At 40.2% G+C, this 22899-nt stretch overlaps 1 protein-coding gene across 2 annotated transcripts in view; it reads left to right on the top strand.

Moving 5' to 3' along the window:
- Positions 1-22242, top strand: part of MYCT1 (MYC target 1) — a 28541-nt gene extending 6299 nt beyond the window's left edge. Inside the window, exon 2 of one of the 2 annotated variants that reach the window (XM_074818789.1) lies at positions 16239-22242. In XM_074818789.1, coding sequence (XP_074674890.1) covers positions 16239-16771 — 533 coding nt within the window. In that variant the 3' untranslated portion in view covers positions 16772-22242. The remainder of the gene's footprint in view (positions 1-16238) is intronic. The other variant, XM_074818790.1, reaches the window with a different exon arrangement.
- The last annotated feature ends 657 nt before the right edge of the window (positions 22243-22899 follow it).

Consider the following 22899-nt stretch of genomic DNA (forward strand, 5'->3'; position numbering starts at 1 on the left):
CTTGCAACTCAGTGCTTTACATCATGGGGTGTGATATTAAAGGACTCAAATCATTGAGCAGACTTCTGTCCCCATCATGATGGAGTTAATATGAGAGCCAACTGTAGGTGAAGGAACCCATCTTCCAGCTCCCCATCTATCTTTTCGGGTCAAATAAATGGTTCATACTTCCAGGTTTGTTATTATAGATTTTCCAGAGCCCTGATAGTTCTTTAGTGCTTGCCTAACCTTCCATCTGACTAATATTTTCTCCTTTACTTATTCAAGCTTTTTAAAAAATCAAGAGTTGTACATCTCCAAAGCTACCTTTCCATACCCTTAAGACCTCTAATAACAAAGAGCAGCTTGTCTTTCATTCCCATTTCACAGCCAAGTACATGTACTGATGGCAGAAAAAGAACTTGTTTTGAAGAGCATATAATCCAAATGCCCTCATTGATTGGTTCTAGAACATGTCAGTGGTATATGGATTTGTACAGCCAAATATAAAAGTAGTCTAACTCATAAAATAATAAATAGGAAGGAGGGATGCATTTCCTAGTTTAGTCAGAAAGCTCTCAGAATTTGCTCCATGAAATGTCTAGGAAAACTGGTGGAAAAATATAGCCTTGAAGACTTTTTCCCTGTTTCTTAGCCCAGAAGGTATTGATCAGATGGACTAATTAGAGAATTATTCCTCTTAAATATGTGCAAAATGTTGTCTACACTAGAAATTTCTGGTTGTATGAATGGTGTGAGTGCATAATATAAGGTATAGTGCAGAAAGAAGTAGAGTATGCTTATATCCCTTTGTGTCAGTCTGGTATGGACAGACCATGTCCTTGGGGTTGCAGATTTCCTCAATTCTATCTAATAATGCACCTGCACACATACCTGCCTTAGCGGCTGTGTAGATGAGTTGAGTAAAGGCAATGGTGACATAAAGCCTACTCCCACTCATCCTACAAGAAACTTGCCAACACCACACAAAATTTTTGTCAGCTTCAACATGTGTTCAGACTCCTGAGTAAGGATCCTATAATGGAGTAAACCACATTGATTCTTCCCAAATTCACTGAGAAACTAGAATTGTTTTATTTTCCTATGGTCAGCTTGAACTTAGAGCAGTCTGGATCCCCCAAAAGATGTTTGTGGAAATAAGCATACTGGGAGGCAGATTTTTAGTTGGGTTTCTGGAAGGTAAGACAGATGGTTCCTCCACATTTCAGGTCCCTATCTGAAAAACAGACAAAACTTCCCTGTGCTGCTTTGTAGGAATGCTGACAAGAGAAAGACGATGAAGTGAAATGTGACACACAATCAGAGAGGAAGTGTTCTGGTTTTGCAAATCCTTCCTGCAAACACCCTGAATTTTTCTGAAGTACATTTATCTGAGAAGCAGATGTACAACACAGATATAAAATATGATACATTTAAGCAACACTATGAAAGACAATGAGTTCTTTAGGGTAATATTACATCCCTGAAGTGTTTCACTTCTTAATACCAGTCTTAATGTAGTGTACCTACAAGTTCTCCCTCCTGCTCCTCAGTGAAATGTTACATGATGGGGCAAATTTAATAATGAAGCCATATTTCAAGACTACTTAACCAAAGATCTCACCTGAATGAGTAATTTTTTTCATATTGATGAAGAATAATTGCAATGTATCTGCATGGTGAATTTGCAGAAATCGGGACTGTGAAAATCCTATAGAGCTCAGCAGTTTTTAGGACAGGGATAATTTTTGGTTTTGTCTGTTACAAATGCCACACATGGGACCTTAGACAGACCATGAGAACATAGTACACAGACAAAACTAAATAATGGCAACACCAGTAAAACTCAGTTTCACCTATATAGGGACTAAGACAGACTTTTTTTCCACCTCTTGGAGAAGGCTGTAGGGTTGTGCATCCTCCCAGGCCCCGCAGCATTAGAGTAACTTTTGCTGTATGGCTTCTGGAGCAACAGACATTTCCCCTGACTAATGGCAATCTCTTTTTTTGCCTTCAGATGAAATACTGGTCCACATGAAAATCCTGTGATTGAGATGTAGAAGATGTCACATAACTAAATTACTTCTCAATTGCTCAAGTGGTCAGAAGCTGATTTAAGCATTCCACATGATTTTGATAATGATCATGCTAGCTAGAGAGCTGCAGGGGCAAGGGACACCCACACATACCACCTTTCCTCTGCCTGAGCCTGTTAAGATCTCTACAAGGAAGAGGGTTATTGTCATATCTACCAGGTCAAGGTCACCAGAAGATCTTCCCGTTTCCAGATGCCCTGACCACAGTGTGAGCTGACTTGGGATGTGTCACAAGGCAGCAGCAGAGCAGTCTGGGACAGTGACTCAAACCGGACACAGCTTTCATATAAATAGTGCTAATACTGAGAAAAATGGCAACAAGGGTGTGGGGTTAACTGAAGGAAGATAAAAGATAGCATGTGATGGTGAGGCATTAAGCAATGGCAGCAACCGTGTTTGAATATCAGCCGTTCAGTGGCAACACGACAGCAGTGAATCTCACTCTTCTGTAACATTCAGGGTACCTGGCTCCTCTTCTGAAGCCCTCCAGAAATATTCTTATACCAAACAAGAAATAAATCTATGACTTGTGATGTAATCAAAAAGGAAGGCATTGTTCATCTTCCCCCTCTCAGCTTCAGGATATACCATGTCTCTGTTCCCCCTCAGCTGTGTTTGAGAAGGGCTGGTTTGTATGCAGCTTTTCAGCTGGATTTCTGATGCATGTGGCAGTACTGTTTGCTGGAGCAGCTGTGTCTGTGTGCTTCATTGTCTTCCAGTATTGCTCCACAGAGCCTGAAGCAGCCACGCAAGAGATACTGCACTGCACCTTCTAATGCTACTTATGCTGGTGCCAAACTATTGTAGGAAGCCAGAACTTCCTCTGTGCTCACTCCATCAGGGACAGGAGTTGAGGTCATATGTCATATCTAAACATACTCTGCCCATGCTGATTTCTTCAGGAGACAGAACTGTGTCTTGGCCTTACACTGTGTTTTATTTCCCAGCTAGCTTTTGGAGGTACCATTTTTAATCGACTATTAGACTATTGTTTTGTATAAAACCTACCTAAAAATTTATCAGAGAAATCATATACTGTCTTCTCAAGAGGCAGAAGGATCAAATGATTCCAAATTTAATATGATTATGTTTATTTTGCTATCAGTTAAGTAAAGATTTGACAAGCATGTGAAAATTATCACTTCCATTACTGAAGCAAAGGGCTTATATCAATAGTCAGACCTTACATTTAGGAAGATAATATGTAAATCCATTCCAAGATCTTATGTGCAGTCTTGTCAGAGAGATAAAAGTAGATAATAATGAGGGATATATTTTTTTTCTTGCCCTTATTCTGGCAAGCCCAAAGAAAAGAGCATTATTGTAGTTGGATGAAAGCAAAAAACTATATGATGAAAAGGAAAGACCAGTCTTATTCTTGCACGCTGTCTATTCAGAGCACGACTTCTTCCTTGTGTATAAATTATTCTTTTAAAGTGAGTCAGTCATCCTCAGGCTGTGTTTTGTTGCATCCTAATTACTGCTTCTTTCCTGCTTTCTCCACCCCCCCCCACCCCCCCTTCCAGAGACATTGATTTATCAAATGCTTAACCATCTTTAGCAGGAAGGACACAGATCAGAGGTGGTAGAAGGAAGAGGCAAAGTTTCTTCAGAGTATTATTTAAATATTAATCAAACATACAGTGCATACACATTTTGGCAATTACACCTGCTGTATTGACTGAGTATGTGGTACTGCTTCTTGTCACATGAGCTGCCAGAAGCATCATTCTTTATTTATCCACCAAATACAGAAATCTTGTCTTTAAGAGATGAAGTATTTTTCTTCTTTCAAGCACCACACCAATGAATGTGTTGGCATGTGAATGTGTCACATAATAAAAGGAGCTTAGTGCTGTGCTTTCTCCCTAAAACAAACCCCCTGTAGCTGCATCCTCAACTGTTAGAGCCTAGCAGGTTTCGTATTCAGATGAGTTAGTCCCCTGAACATTGTGGGTGCAATGGTTCTACCTCAGTTCTTCTTGTAGAACCTGTTGAAGGAAAATGATCTGTATTTATACACAACTTCCCATTTTACCATTGTCATTCACTTAACCAGGAGTCAAAAATCTTTGTGAGCCAAATGAGTGGATGTGAGTGGTGCCATCTCCCTTATACAGAAGATGGATCTGAAGCATGGAGATGGAATGAGAAGTCCACAATCATGAAAGAAGAGCCAAAGTAAAATCAAGGCTCAAGACTGACCCTTTTGTCTTTGTAAGATTATATTTATTTCATAACCTTATCCTTTTGTCTGGGGAAAAAAAAAGAAAATCAGAAAAGACCATCAATAACAAACATTTTTTTCTGCTTTTCAAGATAGAAGCTTCACTTCCTATACAAACTTAATAGAAGGTACTTATTCAGATTTTGAAACCTACTGAATAGTAAAGTTTGCATGAAGCAATGCTAAATTATTCTTCTAACATCATTTATTCCCCTTCAACTTGAGGAGATAGAAAAGAGACTTACTTATATGAGTTTAATTTGCATGTATTGAAAATGGGACAATATATCTTAAGATTTATCTGTTAAATAACCTCAACCAAAATTTCATCAACAATACAAATATATACAGCATTGTTATGAAATACTGTCTAGGAAATTTTCAGCAAAATAATTAGGGGAGAAAAAAATAGTCGGTTCAATGCAATGCAAAAACTTCTTTGGGCTCTGACAGATGCTTGCTGGAGCAAACAGCTAGGGCAGTTTCTGCTTCTCAGCTGAGGCCTCTGCCTTGCTTCTCTGGCATCTTATTTGCAGAAGAAAATTAATTCCCCATTTCAGACATTTGAATTCACAACTGACATCTGCTAATTTTAAATCCTTTGCTTTAAAAAATTATGTTATATTGATGCCATCTATCAGTTATCCAGGGTAGTGGAAGGTTGGGCCAACCAAGCAGTCACATGGCTTCTGTGAAAGGTGCATATATTATGCAGGCAGAGTGTAAATGAAGAAGGAGACCGCTGATGTTCTGTTGATTAAGAAGTGTGGGAGTCTCTAGGCAAGTAGAACCTGGACCAGCCTGGTGCAAACACAGCCTTCCAGACCCCACTGGCTCATGTGGGACAAGCACCAATGTCCCACTTCACACTGAGTCTCCAGCCTGGATCACCTGTGCTAGGTCATCAAGAGTTGACTAATACTCCAGATCAGTAATCGTCTCACTTAGAAATTATACCAGCATTTACCAGCTTGTGGTTGCACAGATTCTTGTGAGTACTACTTAATTAGGTCTCCTAGCCCACACCAAAAGAGATATACATAGATATATTTGGTACAAGAGAAATCTCTGAAACTGATTGATGGTCATGCAGGAAGTACTGGGAGAAAGCTTGCTCAAATTTCTGAACTGCAGATAACTAACTGAAGAGTGCAGGACTACCACATCGAACTTACCTCTGTATTCTCTAAATCTTCAATATTCTACCTGTTCCTCGAGTAAGAAAAATGTAGCAGGAGATTTTCTACATTACTGGATATAGCTCAGGTATTACTGAAATGAAAAAAGTAGGAAAATCTGACTTAAATACAGACCTTCCTGCTCCTTGAATACTTGTTTATTGGATACTTCAGTGTTCAGCACAGTTCACGGACAGCTCCTCTTCCTCCCATTCTTCAACTTTGTACAATTTTCTTAATTTTCACCTGAAGAAGGCCCTAGTTTTAGCAATCTCAATAGAGACTGTAAGTAGAACACTAACCACTATTTTCATTGATGGCTATTTTTGAACAAGCAATACACAAGTTAGACCTGTCATCAGAGTACTCTGTGGCAGTATTTCAAAGGCAGTATATTTCTGAGTGAGAACAGACTGTTTCTGAGAAACTTTACAGTGTTGGACCCCAGTAGATTTCCTTCAGCTTCTGCCAAGATACTATGCTGTACGTATCTGTACCATTCATTTTGTCTATGTTAATACATGATATACATTCAAAATTGAGAGTAAGAGGGATGGAACTGGGAAGGGGAGATTGCTCCTCTCCTGGGAAGCAGCTGAGCAGGTTGCAGGGGTAGAGTGAGTGACATTGCGCAGCTAAGAGCAAGGAACAGAAACAAGGTCCTGCCTCTTGGGTGATGGCAAGTGACACTTGAGACTCAGAGGCAAATATGCAGAGGTTGCAGCAGTTCCAAAAAGCCCTGCATTGAGAAACACTGTTTATAGGATGTACTGGGCAGGCTGAAATATGGTCTTTATTTCTAGTACACCTAGTATCTCAAGGTACTCAGAGTGTGCCTAGTCACTCTGAGTCTTCTCTCTTTTAAAATATTTATGTTCTGACAAAATGGACTTTCAGTATAAATGCTTCCTGGCCTTTTGTGGGTTCTCACAGTAGGGACAAGCTCCTCCTGAAGCTTTGTCTGGGTCAGGCAGGCTCTTCTCAGACAACAGAATTGCTGTGGTGGGACCAAAGATGATTTCAATGTATTCCTTACCCTACAGTCTTCCCAGTAACCTGAAAACCTTGTGCTCTGTTCTAACCTTGGATGTCTTCCATTTTCTTAAATGTAGCATACATATTTTGATATTTCCTCCTTAATTTTAAAAATTTTAGGAAATCCTACTTAATTTTAAGATTTCACTCTAGTCATTCATGCGCTGTTCATATAGAAAATGGTTTTATTTTCAGGCTCTGTAAAATAATCTTATCAATTAAGTAATAACCATAATGCCATATTTCACCACGGCAAATTGTGATTTACTGTTTGATTTAGGTTCATGCAGCCATATAGCTTAGGCCTATGCTCTGGTTTTATGAGGTTGGTAAGAATGTCTTGCCAGAGGATTGTTTGCTGCACATGCAGAAAAGATCAAAATTATATTACTGTCTTTGTAATGCATTAGGAATCATAATGAAACCACGTGGTAACAAAGTTTCTATCTCTGTCTGCATAAAGGAATCTTCGCTTTCTTTTATATAGTTATGCCAAAGGCATTAAATTAAACATGCTGACATCTCTATCTTAGATGTTTCCTTCTGATTATTACAATTACTCTTTATTTATCATTCCAGTAAAAATCACTGCCAGTAATATCAAGGGAACATCATTAACTCTGACATGGTTTGTGGGATATTGAGATGGCATATTCTACTCTTCTGGCTTTTTATCACAATGAATTATGGTACTAGTAAACAAAGCAAATGTACTCTGGTGCATGGAGATCATTCTAGACATCACTGTGAACGGTGAGAAACATGAATTTAAGAACAGACTCGTGCTTCTCCATCAGCACAGATATTTGCACAAAGCCACGAACTGTACAAGCTTTACTTCACTAAGCTTCTGAAAACTTTTGCTGTGCCAGTCTCCCTTACTTTCAAAGCCTCTGCAAAATGCTAGTCCTAAGTGTTTATGGCAAGATAATTCGGTTTTTCTGAGTTTTGAGGTACTATTAACGTCCCTGTAATCTTTCGTTAGAATATTCTGACGCTCTAATTTATTAGAATTGAAGTGGTTTACGTATTGTTTATATTTTCATTAATTTCCAGCAGAGGGCAATCTTGTTCCTAGGTAGGTTGTTCGTTTGTGACGTTAACCCTCTGATAAACAGCCATACCCTTTGCATTTCACGGAGAATTAATCCAAGGACACAGATTGAATTTTTGTTTCCTTGTCATTTACTTAATTTTTCAGATGCTTCCAGAGCCTATTTGCTTACCTGAGTCTTAGAAACGGCACAAAATAATGACAGTATGGACCTTGAGCTGTCATCTGTTCCACCTTCTTTTTTCAAGACAGGATTAACTATATTACAAGAACTCTTGACTGATACTGTTTTTTAAAATATTTAATGGGGGTAGATGCACCACCTATTCTAGTTCTTACCTGTACTCACAGATAGAAATACCTTTTTTAATTTCCTTTGCTCTATTTTAAGGCCAGTACTTTTTCTTTATCCACAGTGGATATAAAAACAACTGTTTAGTTATTAGGTAAAGTGGGAGAATTACTCTCTGATGCTACAGAAGAGAATCTCACACTAGCATCGGTCAAATAAAACATTCCTCTAGCAAGCTGTGTCTGAACACCGACACATTTCTGATGTTTCTGACAGCTTATCTTACTTATTTTGTTTATTAGTTCTCACGTCCTTCAGTCTGCTTTTCTTTCAGCTTTTTTTTCACAGATTCTGTTTTCCAGATGCCACCGTCCTCATCTGTTTGTTTTCTGGACGTCACAACTACCTGAACCACCTTGCGTGGTAGCCTGACCCTCTTACTCTTCTCACAAGAATTGTGTGTGACCTTTCTTAAGCTTTTGCCATGACTAAGATCACAGCTGGTTGATATTACACAGCAACTGATTCATCCACCCAACTGAATCATGGACTGCCTACAAATGATTAATGAAAGGCTGTTTTGCTAATGCAATTAGTGACAAAGATCAGGAAGATAGTAATGTCAACACTTGTCAGATACAGAGAAATTGCTTTTTTGAACTCAGCATGACAACAGCAGCACAGGAATTGGTCACTGATACCAGCCCCAGCTTCAAACAAAGTTTTCTTGGAGTAGGTAGAACCGGCACAAAATTTCCAGTAGTTCGAACCACTTCAAACCTTCTATGGTAGGAAAAAGTGGTGGCTTGTTGGGCCCAGGGTATTCTTCCTTTCCAAACTTGCTGCTCAGGATGCACGAGGAGAGGTCTGGCTTAGAGATGCACATTTGCTACAGCTGTAGGAAGATGCTATGAGCTTGTTCAAACTTTGATGGATCCTGGCTGCTCCTGCCTGGTTTTGCACAAATGAGGCTGTAACCTCACTTGAAACTTGAGACACTGAGGCTCCTGCAAAACAGTATCTGAACCATTTTTACCAGTCAGATTACTAGATTTGTCATTTATAAAATGCAATTCATGCTTTAATACGCTAGCTGGTGCTCTATGCTAAGCTGTGCAATGTTCAGGTATGAATTTACATATTCACACATTGGTTTGTGTGGGTTTTATATCAGCTTTTGTCACTGAGCTTTCATTTTGGGAAAAAATATAGGGTGAGACAGAGGCTGAGCTGGATTTTTCCATATTTGAGATCAAACCCTCTACTAGTTGTCAAGACTTTTCAGCTTTGGGTCAAGTCAATGTGTCTGTGTAAAAGCATGTGTGCGTGCAGGGGGAGGAATGCTCACTTAGACAAGTTTTGAGTCACTAGTATATGACATCACATGAAGGGAAGGGACCTCACAAAAATGTGAGAAGGAAAGAATTAAAATGGAAATAAATTTAGAATTCCAAAAGTTTGATTCAAACAATAAAAATAACTATTTTCCACTATACAGCATAGTGGTATGTTCTGCATTGATAATACAGCTGAAATCGATGAGCTTGTATGTTCTGCATACAAGCTTGCTGGAATAAAGTTTGCTTGTCAGGTGAGCAAAGTCTAATGCTAGTTTCAGGCAGGTGGAGGAAAAGAAAAATGCGAAAATTACTCTCAGTTGCTGAAGTAAATGAACAGAATCTTTCTCTAACGTAAGCAAAACACCTCAGTTTTGGGGCCACTCCTGTTTAATATCTTTATTGATGACCTAGACGAGGGGATCGAGTGCACCCTCAGTAAGTTTGCAGATGACACCAAGGTGGGTGGGAGTGTTGATCTGCTCGAGGGTAGGGAGGCTCTGCAGAGAGACTTGCACAGGCTGGAGTGATGGGTTAAGGCCAACTGTAGGAGTTTCAGTAAGGCCAAATGCCGGGTGCTGCACTTGGGCCACAACAACCCCCAGCAGCGCTACAGGCTTGGGGAGGAGTGGCTGGAGAGCTGCCAGTCAGAGAGGGACCTGGGGGTGTTGATTGACAGCCGGCTGAACAGGAGCCAGCAGTGTGCCCAGGTGGCCAAGAAGGCCAATGGCATCCTGGCTTGTATCAGAAATAGCGTGGCCAGCAGGGACAGGGATGTTATCCCTGGACTCGGCACTGGTGAGGCCGCACCTTGACTACTGTGTTCAGTTTTGGGCCCCTCACTACAAAAAGGACATTGAATTACTGGAGCGTGTCCAGAGAAGGGCAACGAAGCTGGTGAAGGGTCTGGAGCACATGTCGTATGAGGAGCGGCTGAGGGAACTGGGGTTGTTTAGTCTGGAGAAGAGGAGGCTGAGGGGAGACCTCATCGCCCTCTACAACTACCTGAAAGGAGGTTGCAGAGAGCTGGGGATGAGTCTCTTTAACCAAGTAACAAGTGATAGGACAAGAGGGAATGGCCTCAAGTTGTGCCAGGGCAGGTTTAGACTGGATATTAGGAAACATTTCTTTACAGAACGGGTAGTCAGGCGTTGGAATGGGCTGCCCAGGGAAGTGGTGGAGTCCCCATCCCTGGAGGTGTTTAAGAGTAAGGTCGACTTAGCGATGAGGGATATGGTGTATTTGGGAACTGTTAATGTTGGGTTGATGGTTGGACTGGATGATCTTCAAGGTCTTTTCCAACCTAGACGATTCTGTGATTCTGTGATTCTGTGAGTTTGAATGCTGAACCAGTCTTGACTGAGAAGCTACCTTAGCACTTCTAATAACTTTAAGATAAAACAACTTAATTATTTTTCTTTTAATAAAGCAGTAGCAAAAAACTAACAGCTCCAAAACATAAAGAAAATTGTAGTATTTGAAAGTCACACACTAGAAATCAAATCAAATGTGTAGGTATCATCTCACCCTATGGGTGTTTTCTGCCCCCTTGTGCTTAGCAATAGCATGAGCAGAACAGATGCTTGGAAAGCTAACTGGCTCTTTGTTCACTTTTTTAGCTATTATTGGCAAAGATGCATTTCAAATTCAGGTCATGTGTACAGTCTGACTAAAAGGTGCTTTTCCATTTCTCTTTCCTTTGTATTCATTACTTTGTCTCTTCTTCCCCTGCCCTGCCCTGGTTCTTGCTCTGAGATGCTCTTATTGAAGCTGCTACTTACATGACATTGAAAGGTACTACTATCCCTTCATATACTTGGCCAGCTGAAAATTTTACAAATGTATGTATGAGCATGTGGCAAGGAAGATCTTGTGCCCACCTTAACTTTACACCTTGGAGAGTATCACAAGGCTACAGGAAAGGTGCAAATCCCAAGGATTTCCTGAGTTTGGGGAGCAAAATGCTGTTCCAGCCCATCGCAGACAGAGCTGAGGGCGAGAGGGAGATTCCTTGGGAAAATGAATCCTCAATGCAAATGTGTTTTGAATTCAGAGGGGTGTCTTTCTGTCTGATGTTTTCCATACACATGAAAGGAAAATTAAACCCTCACAGAAGTAAGAGATTGACCTGAGTATGTCTGCAAGGATCCTGATAAGCTCCATGGCAGAGACAGGATCCCCCATCACAAAAAGCAAATCTATTTTATGAAGATTTTCATTGATCCAAGGACTGACAAGTCTAGGTAGGGACTGTGTTGCTAAATTTTGGTGAGGTATACCCCAAGGAAAGGAAGGAGAGAATGCAGTCCACTTTTCAGAAGACTTATCGATTGGTATGAATCCCCTTTAGTTGGCCTTGCTAGTGATGTCCAGGCTGGATGGGAAGAATTTGTTTCAGTGCCATAACTAGAAAAAGCACCTTATCAGCCAGTCTATCATCTTTACTGATAACATGTCCAAATTTCTCCTGTGTGGATTCCATTGAGTGTTTAAGACTTGCTAGAAGCTATCAACTTGATAGGATATATACTAACACTTCATGGCTCCGGTCTAGCCCTCAGCTGCTTCTCTGACAAAGAAGCAGAGCAGCTCTGAAGTCGCACACAACTCATGGAAAGTCATGAAAGCCTTAAATAAAGCTGCTACAACCAAGAAAAAGCTTTGCATAGCAGAGACAACAATCCCCTGTACAAACCTGTAGCACTGCATTTGCTTAACACTGCATGTAGAAATCAGAGAGGAGGGAACAGAGAGACTTCAGAAGGAATTGCCTGATCTGGACAGATGTTGGGCTGACAGACGTGTGTTGGCTTGGTGTTCAGATCTGGGGGTAACATCCAGAAGTCATGGGTGTTACTATGGGTTCTGAACCTCCAACCTTTTTTTGCACAGACACGTTGGAAGTACCATGGATAAGAAAGGTACTCTAACCAAGATATTAAGTTGCTTTGTTTTCTTATCCTTTTATTTATGACTTTGTACCGCAAAGTCTGTCCTGCATTGTTGAAAAAAACCTTCATCCTTCACCTCAGCTTGTGCTAGAGGTGAGAGTGAAAAAAATTGACTGAGGTGGGGTACCAAATCTTTTCGGTTATGGCGTATAAATAAAGCAGACTGAGAAATGTACAGATCAAAACATTTTTAGGGGACCAGCATGTGGGGAGCTATTCTTATTGGCAGCGGCCCACCCTTATGCTCTTTTTTTTTTTTTTTCCTTAAAAACAGAGGGCAGAATTACATTCACAGCTCTCGGGAAACCACAAGATATTATAATGTCTCCTTAGGAGACACTTTGTGTCAGTATTGCTCTGACTCTCCTGAAAGGGTAGTTCTGCCCCAGCACTGCCCAGATTAAGGAAGTGAAAAACAACTCTGTGAAAGCCAGCTGTTCCCCTCAAAATCCCAGGTGCAACAAGTCCCACTCTGCCTTTGATCTTTTTCTCTGTTTGGTAGTATTTTCTTCAATGTACCTCAAGGCTGTGACCGCTGGACATTCTAAAGAGGAAATCAATAGGCATAGATTTACAATTCTTCAGTGTAAGTTTTTAGAACTGAATTACATTTCAGTGAAATTCATCCTCTGCAGGGAGTGAACAAAAAGCAAGTTTGGCCTATTAGTGTGACCCACAGTTCCCACTGAAGTCAGGGACAGTCTGGGAATAGAAAGAATAAAGTGTCTGTAACCAATGTGTCTAGTGATATTTCTATAATAAGAAACAAAAGGATTAATTGTAGGTCCAAATGGAAATGAGAGCATTTGGGGTACTATATGGCAACTGCAATAGTCAGTGTAAACCCAGCTGAGTTTCCCCAGGGAATAATTTGATCCTCTATTTTTACATTCATATATAGAGGTAGAAAAATAAAAGAATCAAAGAAGGTAAAGGAAACGAAGACATTATCCAAAGGCATAATTGTTTGTGCTGTACCTCCAGCTCAGGGGACCAGCACGTGGGAAGGACTGAAGATCTGCACTCAATACTTTTGTCAATTCTTTCATCTGCTTTTAACAGTGTGAAATGCTGATTTGATTGTGCAGGTGGTAAAAATTATGGCTAGAGGGATGCAGGGACAAATCCTCACCACAGCGCATGGCAACCCCAGGGCCAGGTACACTTGCGTGGCTTGCTGTGCTTCTGCTTCTGCTCAAGGCTGCTGAGCCCTGCAGAGATCCCCTTCACCTTCTCCTGCTGGAGCAGAGAGCCTAAACAGGAGCAGGGATATCAGGTGACAGCAGAGAACCCTGTGCCTGGGGGATCCCTTGGAAGTCTCAAAATATAATAACGAACTAACAGCCCAGCTGAGGTGCAAGAGAAATTAACCTATGAAAGGATTAGCTCCTGTTCCACTTTCCCATAGCCATGAAGATACTCATGGGATACTTGGACTGCAGTCTGGTGCTTGGGAAGTGCTGTCTTTAGGACACTCCCTAGGATTTACTCAACGGGAGGTGGCCAAGTCCTGGCTCTCCCTTCCCACCTTTGGGAGTATGAGTAGGAACTTGGAAGTAACAGAACATATTAAATCCATTAAAATGGCATAATAGGCTATTTCTGACCAAAAGGAGCACAATAAGGCCTGCTATGTCTCTGAAGATATTTTATAAAGGGCAGAATCATGATGGGTTTGTCAGAAGGCTGCTTATGGTAATGAAGCTCTGATCTGCAGCCAGGAGTTGCAACACAGGATGCTGCCTGTGGGTTCTTGCAAAAAGCACACCAGACAATCATCCTTTGACTTTAGTGTGCCCAGTCAAGAGTTTCTAAAATAAGGAACTTAATGAAAAATTATGTTTTAGTGTCAAGTCTAGTCTGCCTCTGAACAAAGGACAACAGAGCATTCCCAAAAGTGAGCAGTGCTCTGCAAAAATATCCCATGCTTTATCCTCGCTAGTCTTTGCTTTATTTTCCCATTTGAAAAGGATAATGGTTAGAAGCCTATCTGAAAGTCAAGGTTACAAGCACGCAACAGTAGGATTGTATAGTCATCCAAAATATCAGTGGCTTAATTAGTGCTTAAATTTTCTGGGTCTCATGGAACTTTAAGTCTATCCTGAAAAATGTAAAGTGAATCAACTTGGATAAGAGATTCATGATGATGTCAGTAATTCATTGTAATGTTGGTCCTGTCTAGAACTGAACCTGCAAAGGCATATAGGTTGAATGTACTGCCCCTCTGACAGGGTTTGATGTGCAGCAACAAGGGCTAGGTTCAAACTTAATGTTGCTTGGAGTCCTCACCCAGAAACCTACAAAAATTTTATGCTAAACTTTCTGGTGATCACGGAGGTAATTTTCCCCAACTTCAAGTTTGCATCACATAGCTAACAAATTTTCACTGAACGGAGAAAAGTAAGAAGGTAAATAAAGAAGGTAATAATAACTAATTCTTAAGGTGCAATTATACTGATAATTATTTACATCTCCCCTGCTGGAAGGAAAGCAAATATTTCTTTCCCCCTCCTGCAGTGACCTGCCCTAAGTTGAAGGGACCGAGGCCTGACTTAAACAAAGGTCCTGTTGGCACATACTGAGGTGCCTCTGCCTGGAAGCTGGTCCCACTGGTCCCGCCTGGCACCTCTCCTCTCCCTCTGCTGAGTGATGGTTGCTCTCCATGGTCGTCCCTCAGACCACTTGCTCTCTTTGCCTCTCCACCACCTGCTTTGGCTAATTCCCAATGCTTGGTCTCAGTGTCATTATTTCGGGTTCTGGAAATGACTGTTTGTGCAGCACCATAAATTCAGAGGAAACTCTTTAACAGCTATTACCTTGGAAGAGAACTTTGAAACTAGTCTCATCTTGCCCTTTTGGGCTCCAACATCTGCATCCCAGTCCTGGAGTTACTACCTTCTGTTACAGTGATCAGCCACACACAGCATTAGCTGGCGCGTGCTTCTGTATGCTATAGAAGTTACACATCTTTATCTAATGAATACAGTTTCCTTTTTAACAGAAATGCTTCACAAACATGACACAACACAGGCAGAATAAACATGTTTCAAGCTGTCCCATGGCTCTTTTTCATTTAATCCCTCTTTGGTCCACCAGTAGTCAACACAGTGTTCTTTCTTGTTTGAGATCCAATCCCTTCTTGGATTTTGAGGTGATCTATAAAGGTTTTCCATTCATTTCAGGTCTTATCCAGGTTTACAAATGTATCTCCAAACTTTTCAGAACAGCAATAAAACTGGTGTTCAGTTGCAAATGTAAGTGAAGTTTTCTGAAGTAACTGTCTTGTTCTTAGATTTATACAAGGAAAAGATCTTATTCCTCCACACTGTGAAACCATGTGGGGGAGAAAACAATCCCAGCCATGCTATTTTTTGTTTTCAGATCTCTTAATTCTTGAAATAATTTATAAAAGAGTGAGAAAGTTACTTTTCTTATTAGCAGATCAATGCATCTTTAGATTGGGCATTGGGGATGGGAAATATTCGAGAGACTTAGTATTACTAACAGTTATCTCTGATCATAATCTTTTAGGATATAGTAATTTACATTAATTACTATGAGGATTTAAAGTATCTGTTACTCAGCAGTAAAGGCTGGGATGTGTTCTCATGTTGTAATAAATGCAAGGCTCACTCCATTAAGCACAAGCTACATCACTGTTGTAACAGGTGAGTCTGCAAACACGTACACATAGAACATAAACATCTATAAACAGAACGAGAAGTCTGCATAAATCCACACCTCATATTGCCCACAGAAACAAATGCTTGGCAGTTTTATAACACACCCAGGGGCTCGTGGGTGGCTGATTCTGTGAGAGACTAAAGACTTTTCCCTTGCATTGATACAGAAACTGGTATTAAATGCAAGCTACTTTTTGGTTGTTGTTGAATTATGCAACTTAAAGAAAAAATAGCATATAGTGAGAGCAATCTGAACTGCTGTGTTTGTGTTGTAAAATTCATGTATTACATATAAAGATCTTAGGGTTTATTCATCTTTTAAGGAGGCTGCCATCTTCATTTTCTGTCAGGAAAATCCTTCAGAGTTAATGAAATAACTTTGCTGTATATTTTTGCTGTATTTCAGAGCAGATAACAATAGCCTTCACAGTGTCCATGGCGGTTGGACTGGTGATTGGAGGGATCATCTGGGCCTTGTTCACTTGCTTGTCCCGTCGCAGAGCTAGTGCCCACATTTCCCAGGGGAGCTCCTCAGCCTTCAGCCGTCGGTCCAGACCTTCATCCCATGGCCACACTACTGGCAGGACTGGATTTTACCGCAACAGCAGCTGTGAACGCCGGAGCAATCTCAGCCTGGCCAGCCTCACCTTCCAGAGGCAAGCCTCCTTGGAGCAAGCTAACTCTTTCCCCAGGAAGTCAAGCTTCCGAGCATCCACCTTCCACCCTTTCCTGCAGTGCCCTCCCCTCCCCGTGGAAACGAACAGTCAGCTGATCACCCTCACTCCCACAAATACCACCACAACCCTTGTGGGAAGCACCACCACCAGCTTAAGTCGACCCGAATTCCACTGGTCTAACAACAGCCTCCGTATCTGCCACTCCACACAAACCCCCCCTCCTGCCTATGAAACCATCATAAAAGCTTTCCCAGACTCCTGAGCTAGGTCCTTGCTGCAAACATGCACATGCATTTTAGGAGGAAATTCAGTCATCTCAACAATTTTCTGTGTATACTGAAGATCTCTGAGAAGTCTCTGGCTGCTGTTATGGAGGGGACATACACTGCCAAGAGGCAGGTAGCAGAGATTTCTCATTGCACTGCTGGCTCTAATTTACTGCTCTGCCATATGCTTGAATATTTATAGTGTTGCATCTTTAATTGTAACCATTGTATCTTTACTTTAGAGGAAAGAAAATGATGCCACATAAAAAGTAGATCATTTCTTGAAGAAACAGATCGTGTTAGGGATTACTAATATACACATTTCTCCAAATTTCACTATTCTGTTTCTTTAAAAAAAAAAAAAAAGTTTCTGGTTTTATGTATTTTCCCAAGGATGTTAAATTTTCAGAGAACACCTCCCATCACCTACCTTCTTCCTATAACCATAGATCAGCTTCTGACCTTATAAACAGACCTTGTAGAGGATTTAACGTTACAGTCCTGGCTGTGGTCACAGGCATCTTGTTCTGCTGATTGTAGAGAACTCTGTATTAGGGCTGCTTGTATAAAAATATCCCATTGTGTGGGAAAATATTGAAGTATATGAAGCTTCACACAGAGAGAAGTTTTGAACAACATAGTAAATGCATGGTAACAATTATAAAGCATTTTCTGTCTGCAGCCAGAAGAACAGGTAGTCACATTTTAATACACAATAAGGCTGTATGCAAGCAGAACTCCTCATGTTTCATTTTTCTAGTTCTGGTTATCAAGATAAGCAGCATGAATGACAACTATTTTTTTAATTAAATTTCCTGTTTTGCTATGGGATTACTCATTTCCTTATTTCAAATTGTTTTTCTCAAATTGTACCAACATTTAATTCTTCCTGACAAATTATTCACTGAAATCTTGTCTTTCACTAAAGCAAGATTTTAAACATCTATGGCTGAATACTGAGATTGTACAATTAGCTGGAATATGAAGATAAAGTTGGAATATTTAGTTGAGGTGAACATATATTCTTAATTCTTATACATGTGTCATGTCAAGCTTAGTAGAGACTAATTGCTCTGATGTGAGAGAAGTCCAAGATTTGGGAACAGCACAGACAAATGCAGCCTGATTTAAGTCTTACTGTATAACTTTCCTGCTAGGTATTTGATGTTTAAATAAAGGGTAAAGAATTTCAACAAGTAGGGGAGCAGTCCTACTCCTCACCTACAAATAAACCTGTTGTTCCTAAAAGGGCTGGGCAACTACCAGCCGCCGGATTCCTGATCCTGAGGGGGCTGGTCCTGTGCTTCTGTAGAGAGAACAAGTCCCCATCTGTCTTCTGGGAGGGACAAAGATTCAGTAGCTTTTGAGAAGAGGCAAAATGCTTAACATCTTTCTAGGCTTTTGGAGACTGGCATCGTGTATCCCTTTGCTGCACTCAGCATCCCTCAAGAAGCACTGGTATTGATCTCTGAACTGCAATCTTTCAGCCCAATATCACTCCATTTGCAAATATTGCTACAAACACTGAGCTTACAAGCATTACTTACTGTAAACTGCAAGTATTCCTTATTGTAAAGGCAGATTATTTTGCATGTATTTACTGATCAGCTTTCATTGTTTGATTTTTAGTGTGCAACATTTTCCCTTCTGGAGAGATATATGTTATTGCTAGAAGATCAACCATTTACAGAGTTTACAGAGCATTTCTTTGCAGATGCTATGGGTTCTAGTACACTGAGGACTTGCTGATAAGACTGCAGAACTGCATTTGGCTGGTCTCAGGCTACAGACTTAAAACAATAGTTGTGGCATTTCATTCATTAATAATATTTTTTTCATTTAGAGTCTTATGAGTCTGGTGAACTTCATTGCATGCACAAGCGTGTTCACAGTGTCCTAGCTCTGGAACAGCTCTGGAACTCTAATGTGCCTATGAAAAGCAGAATTCAAGCCTGCTCCCTTTGCTTATTGAGTTTGGCGGACTGTTTGAAGACACAACTTGGCCTACAGTGTGTACCCAGCTGGCCAAAACTCCTTGTTCCTTGAGAGTCAAATCATTATAGATGAGTAAATTTTTACTCCTGGATTGTAAATGCACATTACATTACAGTAGAACTTGCCACAGCATATTATTATGTGTATTACACTATATTTAGCAAACAATGTAGAAAGGGAAGCTTAAATGTACTGTATTTTTTTCCTCCTAAAATCTGTACCGGATATCAAAACCTTTTTTCTATGTCCCCTGGCTTAGGGAGATTAAAAACACAGATTGTTTGGTGCATAACCAATGTGGCTGTCAGTTACCTACCTAGTTTAAACAATGTCTGAAATAAATGTTTTGCAAGCACTCTGGAAGCTTCAGAATGTGAAATAAAGTTAGATGCTATAATCTCAAGCTCATATTTTTCCTTAAAGACAAATATGTTGACATGCATAAAAGATCCTTTAAAGGGAAGGGTATCATCTTTAATTATTCAAGCTGATACAGTTGGGAGTGTGAATGAGGACTTGGTCCTTCCTCTGCTTCTGTGGGGAGACATCCCAAAGCCGAAGATGTTATGTGAAGTCAGAGTTGGAATTTGCTATATGAGAACACCTTCCAAGGATTGCAAGTGAGAATGTCTCTCACAAATAACAGTGCTTAGAGATTTTAAATCCACTGGTTTCTAAGTACTTAGACTTCAATCCTCAGACACAAAGTGTCTGAGCAAATGCTTGCGTTAAGCAGATAGACAATCATTATAAGGTTCATCCTTAAATGGACTCATGCACATTTTATTGCATTAGTACCAAAACATATTGCACACCATCAACCCACAAACTGAACTGCGGGATTCAGGAATCATCAGGTGTTTGATATACAGAAGATTTTACTTGTTCATTGTAATGGCCTTTTCTAGCCTTTTATTTCAATTTGTTACTGGAAAGAAGAGCTGAATTTAAAAAAAATGTATTACTGCAGATTTCAAGATTGCAAAGCATTCACAAGCAATGAATTAAGCTTCACAACAATTTTGCATGTAATACATTTTCACACTGAGAGGTAGTGATTAAAAAGGTGCTCCCAGAATCACACAGGGAGTGATAGGCAGAGCTTTGATCAACCTCCAGATATACTGACACTTTGTCCTGAAGTGAACAGAGCTACTTCTTCTCTTCATAAAGAGAAACACTATTCTATTATTGTCCATGTGCACAAGAACAATTGCTCCAGTTCTGGTTTCATATAGGAGACAAAACTTGACAGCTCTCTGTCTGAGAATAGTTATGTTCCGGCATATTTACAAAAGTAGCTTGTGCTATGTTCCTTGACCTTTTCCTACTGAAGAACTGCTGATCACCTCTTCACACAGCTACTGATTATCATACTCTAACACACTGAACATGCAGCATCTTTGCCAAATCAAATCTTTAAAATTCACTTGTAATTTACCATGAAGTTTTTAAGTCATCTCAACATCCATTCTTAAGTATAAACTGAAAACTACATTTACTGGAAGTATCCTCCCAGAGGTGAAATGACACATGCCAGATCCCTGACCTATAGGCACTTGATAAAATTAGGTGGTGTCTATGATGCAGTACAGATTCTGGAAAAAAATGAAAGAAAATGTTAATTGGAAATTTACCCCTGCCAAGTCCAGAGTAGATTAAGGAAAACAGTGCCTATATAACTTGACAAAGCAGAGAACAAAATTCTAGAAACCAGCTTTACAAAGTGTTTTAAAACTCAGGTAAATTACCTATATCTTCATTTGGGTCTCTTAAAAAAAGTGAGTTTTCAAAGGGGTCAAGTGTTTGGAGTTTCTGTATGACTTTGTGAGGAATTATTTATTTACCTTTTTGAATGCTGATAAGGATGACAGGACCCTAACCTCTTTTTTCAGTGGAATATTAATAGTGACTAGAATTGACTCAGTATTTTTCATCGAGCTGGGCTAGAGCGCTTTGAGAAAACTACTGCAGCAGTCAACAGGTGAACTACTGCTGCCAGCAGATCTTTTTGAAGCACACAGGGCAACAAAGAGGAGACTTTTCCAGCTTGATTTTCTGCCTCACACTGTAGCAGCAGCACCAGTGACTCCACTGAGTATCCCTGGCCTCGCTGCTCTAGGTGGGGGCTGTGAGTTATTCCATGTGTTATTCCCTCAAACAGTTTGCAGCCTGAGGAAGCAACTTGAGAGAGAAGCCTGGTTTGCATGTCTCATTTCTGCTTTTAACTTCTACGGAAGCTTTTGGCTCCCATCAAATTTCCGACAATGTTACTTCATGAGGGTGGCAGTGTCTCACGGGCATGGACTGCATTGCAGAGCTATTTCAGTAAACATGTTTGCTGTCTGCTTTCCTGGTGACATTCCACATCAGAGACATGTTTTCATCTATTTAGCAGCAGAATCAAGTGATCGTGTGCTGAGGGCTGTGAAGGAGCAGTTGCACTATTTTAGAGCAAGGAGTTCTTCTAAACAAGAGTAGCTTAATCATGAAAGGGATTGCGCACAGTGATGGGACTGAGATAGCAGGAAATTGGATTTGCTGATTTAGGACATAACTGTCTGATGTGCCTATGACTAGGGACAGTATGGAAAAGCACTGGAATGCAAAATTATTCCTATCTAGTTCAGGGCAGACCTGCATCCGTATCGATCCCCTTTATTTTATGACAACACATTGATGACTACACAGGAAAGGTGACACTGCTGTCTTGTTCCAACTTGACAAGAGCACAAATAACAGTCAGCAGTAATTTGCATTTCTTTGGACATGTATGAAGTTGCCAATGATAAGCTGTGCACTGAAATTGAATGAATCTTCAGCCTCTAGACTGACTAGTATAGGGTTTGAGTTGAAGCAGACTGAAGAGCAAGGAGGGTACCCACTCTCTGCCTATGCTCTGTTCCTGTGCTCTATAACTTGTTATTTTTGTAGGAGGGAAGAATTCCCTTTAAACTTTTTCTAGATGGATTGTAGAATTTTTTCCACATTTAGTGCTTCTCTATTTAGTTCCATAGTAAGTTCCATCTCTCTCTGTGGATAAGTATGATGATAAAAATACACAGATCTTCACTCTACCCCATTCTTTTGTTGTTTTGCCAAGTAACAAAGAAGACGACTTTGTTATCCAGAGAATCACTTTGAGGAATTGATTGGGTTGCATGTGATAAGCTCTCCAGCACCAGTTTGCCAGCATCAAAGCACTGATTTTTTTTTCTTTTTTTTTTTCTGTAATCTCTTGGGCAGATGTCATGGAAAGATACAGGCACCTTTTTGTCAGTACTAAATGACAGACGCCATTTAGTAAAACTTTGAATTGCCTTGCAAAATTCTTATAACTCTGCAATGCACTAATTAATGATGCAGATATTTTTGAAACATAAAACTGACTCCTGTAAAAATTTCTGCATGCTGAAAAACATAATTTTGTGTGCTTGTATATATACTAAATAAAATCTTTCAAGACTTCTAAATTCTTCTAGGCATTGAATCACTTCTGAAAAGGAAATTGAACATTAAAAGTGTTCCCACATCATGTAACCTTGTTTGAAATTTATTAGCTTAAAAAGAATTAAACTCTGAGACACCAGAGTTAAGCATCTGCACATTTTCATCACTTCCACCAACCCAGGGAACCTGCTCTGGGCCAGAGCTATCCCCAGTAAAACCAAAAATATAGAGGAGAGAAACTGGGACTGAGAAAGCTCAGTCTAGGTTAAGAGAGGCTTCAACTAATTCAAATAAGTTGGAGAATGGCAGATTTACCATGACTTTGCAAAGTTAAGTGAAGTGTGACACTGTTTAATGTCCTGATAGTGTTCCTGAAAGATGCCTGAAAGGGTCTCTCCTGATTCGGTCTCCCCTAATCCATAACAAAGCATATGTATCTGCATGCCTTCTCACAGACATTTTACAAGTACTGAAGGATAGATATTGTCATGTACATTTACATGGATTTACTCATTTCATAGAGGTATAAATAGGTGTTCCTGCTTCTCTCAATGCACCTGTAAGACACTGAATGACTAGCTGCTTCCAGTGTTGGGCATTACAAAGATTTAAAAACAGACCAAGAATCTTGTTGAACTTGACAGTGTACTCAAAATCTGAGTCATTAGTGATCAAAAAC

This window comes from Strix aluco, chromosome 3 (assembly GCF_031877795.1).
Source record: "Strix aluco isolate bStrAlu1 chromosome 3, bStrAlu1.hap1, whole genome shotgun sequence".
Classification (NCBI taxonomy): domain Eukaryota; kingdom Metazoa; phylum Chordata; class Aves; order Strigiformes; family Strigidae; genus Strix; species Strix aluco.